At 43.7% G+C, this 5,793-nt stretch overlaps 1 protein-coding gene across 1 annotated transcript; it reads right to left on the reverse strand.

Annotated features, from left to right (window-relative positions):
* Positions 1 to 3,008: 3,008 nt before the first annotated feature.
* LOC139475526 (uncharacterized) lies at positions 3,009 to 4,298 on the reverse strand. Its single transcript, XM_071258715.1, has 2 exons — positions 4,219 to 4,298; positions 3,009 to 3,714 (listed from the first exon to the last, which is right to left on the reverse strand). The coding sequence occupies exons 1-2, from the start codon at positions 4,296 to 4,298 to the stop codon at positions 3,009 to 3,011; spliced, it is 786 nt and encodes a 261-aa protein (XP_071114816.1).
* Positions 4,299 to 5,793: the final 1,495 nt, after the last annotated feature.

Here is a 5,793-nt window from a genome sequence, read left to right on the forward strand (position 1 = left end):
TGATTGTATGTAGTTAGGATAATTATTATATCTACAGGCGTTGTCCATTAGCAAGAACAGTTTCGAGATAGCTAACGCTATACATAATTAACAATGATGCAGCTGCAAATAGGATAACGTTTAAGAAGACGAGGACAGATGAATGTCGTTTCTGTCTTGTTTTGTAATAATCTAGTAGTTATTGGTAAAGCGGATTCAGTTTAGAAATATGTTTTTTAAGAGCAGCAATGGAGTTGCTGAGAACCGGTTGTGATGAAGGCACCAAATGCCATGTTGTCCTCTCTTACGTCCGGAAACAAGCATGACCTTGATTTGTCAAATGCACAATAAAAATTCATAAGTAATTTTGTAAATGCTTCAAAAATGTAATTTGCAAGCTGATGAAACACAAGCTCCCAAAACGTTGACATTTCCACGCGGAAGCATGTGATATTGCATCTGATCTACCAAAACATAAACAAGGCATTTGCCATCCGAGTTACACATGATTTAATATGACACATTTGCTTCGGGCATACCGACCAATCAGGATGCAATATTGCATCTGACATACCCACACATTAACACACAGTCTGCATCTGAAATACACAGACATTAACATGCAGTCTGCATCTGACATACCCACACATTAACATGCAGTCTGCATCTGACATACCCACACATTAACACAGTTTTAATCTGACATACACAGACATCAGACATTAACACACAGTCTTCATCTGACATACACATTTATTAACACACAGTCTTCATCTGACATACCAACACATTAACATGCAGTCTGCATCTGACATACACAGACATTAGCATGCAGTCTGCATCTGACATACCAACACATTAACACACAGTCTGCATCTGACATACCCACACATTAACACACAGTCTGCATCTGACATACCCACACATTAACATGCCGCCTGCATCTGACATACCCACACATTAACATGCAGTCTGCATCTGATATACCCACACATTAACACACAGTCTTCATCTGACATACCCACACATTAACATGAAGTTTGCATCTGACATACCCACACATTAACATGCAGTCTGCATCTGACATACCCACACATTAACACAGTTTTAATCTGACATACACAGACATCAGACATTAACACACAGTCTTCATCTGACATACACATTTATTAACACACAGTCTTCATCTGACATACCAACACATTAACATGCAGTCTGCATCTGACATACACAGACATTAGCATGCAGTCTGCATCTGACATACCAACACATTAACACACAGTCTGCATCTGACATACCCACACATTAACACACAGTCTGCATCTGACATACCCACACATTAACATGCCGCCTGCATCTGACATACCCACACATTAACATGCAGTCTGCATCTGATATACCCACACATTAACACACAGTCTTCATCTGACATACCCACACATTAACATGAAGTTTGCATCTGACATACCCACACATTAACACAAAGTCTGCATCTGAAATACACAGACATCAGACATTAACACACAGTCTGCATATGACATACACAGACATTAACATGCAGTCTGCATCTGACGTAATTTATTCCCTAGGGTCTGCAAGACAGACCAGGTCATCACAGGTTAGTTGAATTATGGTTTAACTCGATGTTCAAGATCATTGCACTTGTACAGCGACGCGCATGCAGATGTCTATGCGTGTGCGTGTGCGTGTGCGTGTGCGTGTGCTTGTGTGTGTGCGTGCGCGTCTGTGTGTGCGTGTGTTGCTGCTTGTACAAGCTGGAATAATGTCGGTTTAAAGCATCAGTTCACAGAGATACCATGTCGCAGTTGAACATGAATACCCCACTCAAACACAGTATACTCGTAACCAACCAATCACCATACAGGGTAACAAGCACCCTCTTTTAACGTTCGGAACCATCGACCTTCCGCCCTCCACTAGGCCACGGAGGCGGTCTCAGCTCTTTCCAAGCAAACCAGATGTGGCAAAGAAATATAAACTACCAACATTTGCAAATATTTACAGAGGGCTAATGTTCGGTTAAAAATAAAACAACAACTTCCCTTGTTACGACATATGGTAACAATTTGTTAGTCACACAATCCCCGACTGAGGTCAAAGGTCATATATGACGTCATGTACACAATATGATATTCTCTCTAATTGGCACCAACTACAACAGGGGGTATAAACAAATGATCTTAACAGCCACGTGCCCGGGTCTTGGGGCAACCACTACTATCTGGCAGAGTTATCGGGTCTGATGTTCACACTAGATGGAGCCACCTGGTTAACACATGCTGGCAGCTTCATGGATCATACATGTTTTATTTTTAATTCTGCTTATCTACATACAGTAAACTACGGTTATAACGAACTCAAGGGGACTACTATCTTTAGTTCGTTATAACCGTAGTTCGTTATAAGCATATATACAGCATAACTACAGCAAATAGTCGGGACTAAAAAGTAAGTTCGTTATATCCGTCAGTTCGTTATAAGCGTGTTCGTTATAACCGTATAGTTTACTGTATTGGCTTAATCTAGTCCGTACATAGGTCTTTAGGAGACCTCGCGTTTTGCAGGGGTATGTGCATTGTATGTGGAGAGTCGAAACCGGGCCTCCGGCATGGCGATCGATCGCTTTAACCACTCTGCTATCCCACCGCGCCCTATATGTTTTAAGTTGCCGTGGCATGGAAGGAGTTCTGTTGTGCGGTGTCAGGCAACAGACATGCTTTTTTGCAAGTTTTGTGTGTGGCAGGTGCTACCGGTAGGGTGGGATATGCTCACTCATTTCGCGAATAACTTGTGTCACACTGATTTTCAGTGATCCGTTCATATCATTTTCACCTCTCTTTTGCCTTTTGGATAGTCGAGATTGGTTATTCTCTGGCATTGGTGTTATTTATTTAGTAACACGGTGACAAGAACACGACAGCATGAGCTAGCAAATGTGTTAATATTTGGAATCGAACCCGATATTTAGTGAGGCGATCGACCACATTACTTCACCACATTATCGCCTCTTACTTTATGTTCTTCAGCAACCCGTGCTTGCTGGAAAAGGCGACTATGCTTGTGGTGGCGTGGTGACGTGGAGGCGTGAGGGCGCGGTGGCGTGAGGGCGCGGTGGCGTGAGGGCGTGGTGGCGCGAGGGCGCGGTGGCGTGAGGGCGCGATGGCGTGAGGACGTGGTGGCGTTAGGGCGGGGTGGCGTGAGGGCGCGATGGCGTGAGGACGTGGTGGCTTGAGGGCGTTGTGGCGTGGTGGCGTGAGGGCGTGGTGGCGTGAGGATGTGAGGGCGCGGTGGCGTGAGGACGTGGTTGCGTGAGGGCGCGGTGGCGTGAGGGCGTGGTGGCATGAGGGCGTGGTGACGTGAGGGCGTGGTGGCGTGAAGGCGCGATAGATGATGGCGCGGTGGCGTGAGGACGTGGTGGCGTGAGGGCGTGGTGGCCTGGTGGCGTGAGGGCGCGATGGCGCGATGGCGTGAGGGCGCGGTGGCGTGAGGGCGCGGTGGCGTGAGGAGGTGGTGGCGTGAGGGTGCGATGGTGTGAGGACGCTGTGGCGTGAGGGTGCGATGGCAAGAGGACTTGGTGGCGTGAGGGCGTGGTGGCGTGAGGGCGCGATGGCGTGAGGACGTGGTTGCGTGAGGGCATGATGGCGTAAAGGCGTGGTGGCGTGAGGGCGTAAGGGTGTAGTTATGAAACAGTACACTTTGTCGATAGTTAGGTCGCTATACGATGTAGATGAAAACACGACGCATTATATTCTTGGAGACTGATTGTGTCATCAGTTGGTGACATGAAAGTCAACAAAATGTCTTGAAGCACCGGCTACACATGAAATTGACAATAAATCACCGATTAATATATATGACACAGTAAACTATTCCAATTTCAGTAAATGCTTTCACACAGATAGACACCTCTCTGCTTGAAAGTATGACAACCCACCCATAGAAATTTGCGCCAGGTGTATCCTGAGCTAACTTTGACCTCTCAATCTAAATGAAGGATAAAGTCTTGAGCCAATCAGATGTCAGTTTTCTAAGCCAATTCAACTGGGATTCGTCCTCCGTTTGGGGTTAGATATATCGCTCAGAAACAACAGGATATACATGTATAACATTATCCATATCAATATTATGGCGGGGTCGTTACTCCTTTGCAGTCGGAATTCCCCGCTTTCGAGATATAGAAATCAGATATGCTCTTCCGAATGCTTCTCAAACTTTTACCGAGAACTTAGAAGCTTAAATGTCATCTGGCACAACCTCCTATGGAGGGGCTGTCGGATCTCCATGGTGACCGGTGTCATATCGGGGTAAAGATATCTGATTTTAATGAGAAATTGTTACATAGTTTTGTATCGATACATGACCTCACGACACCAGACTATCGCGATGCACTTAACGTTCGGTTAATCGTTAAACCCCATACTAACAAGTCAACAAGCATTGACCTGCTGCGATGGGGTAGCATAGTGGTTAAAACGTTCGCTCATCCCGACGAAGATCCGGGTTCGATGCCCCATATGGGTACAATGAGTTAAACCCATTTCTGGTGTCCCCTGCCGAAATATTGCTGAAATATTGCTAAATCCAACTCACTCACTCACTCATCGTTATGCTTTGACCTACATTGTATCTGTCCTTCTTGCAGTTATATATATGTGTAAACAAAGGGTATATAGCATGACTAATTTAAATGATCGCCAGCTCAGTTAACAAGAAAATAATATTTTCTGCAACGTGTCTTCAAATTGAAGATGAATTTGAAACATTAGGTTTTAATTGGTTTTAAGTTCGCTGTGAACTCAAAGTGACATTTTGAAACTTTCTGGGACTGAATAAATAGTTCTGTGAATCATGCTGCCGACATACCCGATCTATAGGTCATGCGTACCAACAAGAATCACTGAACATGTAGTTGTTATCCATAATAGCATTATTAAAAAGACGAAGAGTTATTGTTAATGTCATGATCATGTCTTTCCAGAATAAAAAAATAGGACGTGTAATGATAAATCGGTTTACAACTGAAGCTTTGACTTTTTCTGTACTTTTTCTTAACAGTGTTAATGTCTCGATATTTTTTTAAACGGCGGGTTTATTAAAGATATATAGGTTGCCATAGCAACGCTTCTTTGTAATCAATAAAGGTGTATGAGTGCAGAGTGATGACATTAGTGTCGACGTCAGAGGTAAATCATGTTGTCTGAGTGAGTGATCGAGTGAGTGAGTTTACACATGTACGTAGTATCCATATGTTTTAATTGTCCATATCGATAAGGACCAATCAAATAACGTCTGTGAAGAGCCGGGGTAGAATAGGTCTTCAGCAACCCATGCATACCGTAAAAGGTGACTGCTTGTCGTAAGAGACGACTAACGGGATCGGGTGGTGAGGCACGCTGACTTGGTTGATGCATATCATCTATCCCAATTGCGTAGATCGATGCTCATGATGTCAGTCACTGGATTGTCTGTTCCAGACTCGATTATTTACAGACCGCCGCCATATAGCTGGAATATTGTGGCGTTAAACAGGAAACAAACAAAAAAATTAACGTCGTGTAATGTACATGTTACAATTTATTCATGATCGTCATTGACAGCTCAGTTACCGAAAAAGAACAATAAATCATAATTTGAACCAGACATAATAAAACAAAATATTTGCATTATTCAATAAAAGTGAATCGCAGATAGTATTGCTGTAACTACAAAAGAGACAAATGTATGTATAGTGAGATTTATGATACACCATCACGTCGTAAATCGTGTGCTGTGCCATGCTCTGCTATATTGTTA

This window comes from Haliotis cracherodii, unplaced genomic scaffold (genome assembly GCF_022045235.1).
Source record: "Haliotis cracherodii isolate W230 unplaced genomic scaffold, xgHalCrac1.p SCAF_3, whole genome shotgun sequence".
In the NCBI taxonomy this organism is placed as follows: domain Eukaryota; kingdom Metazoa; phylum Mollusca; class Gastropoda; order Lepetellida; family Haliotidae; genus Haliotis; species Haliotis cracherodii.

What these genes read in the sequence shown, in the direction of transcription:
- LOC139475526 (XM_071258715.1), bottom strand. Translation starts at nt 4,298, where the DNA reads ATGACACCGGTCACCATGGAGATCCGACAGCCCCTCCATAGGAGGTTG. An exon ending in TTTAAGCTTCTAAGTTCTCG is followed by an intron (nt 3,715 to 4,218) that starts GTAAAAGTTTGA and finishes TACATCGTATAG; the next exon opens with CGACCTAACTATCGACAAAG.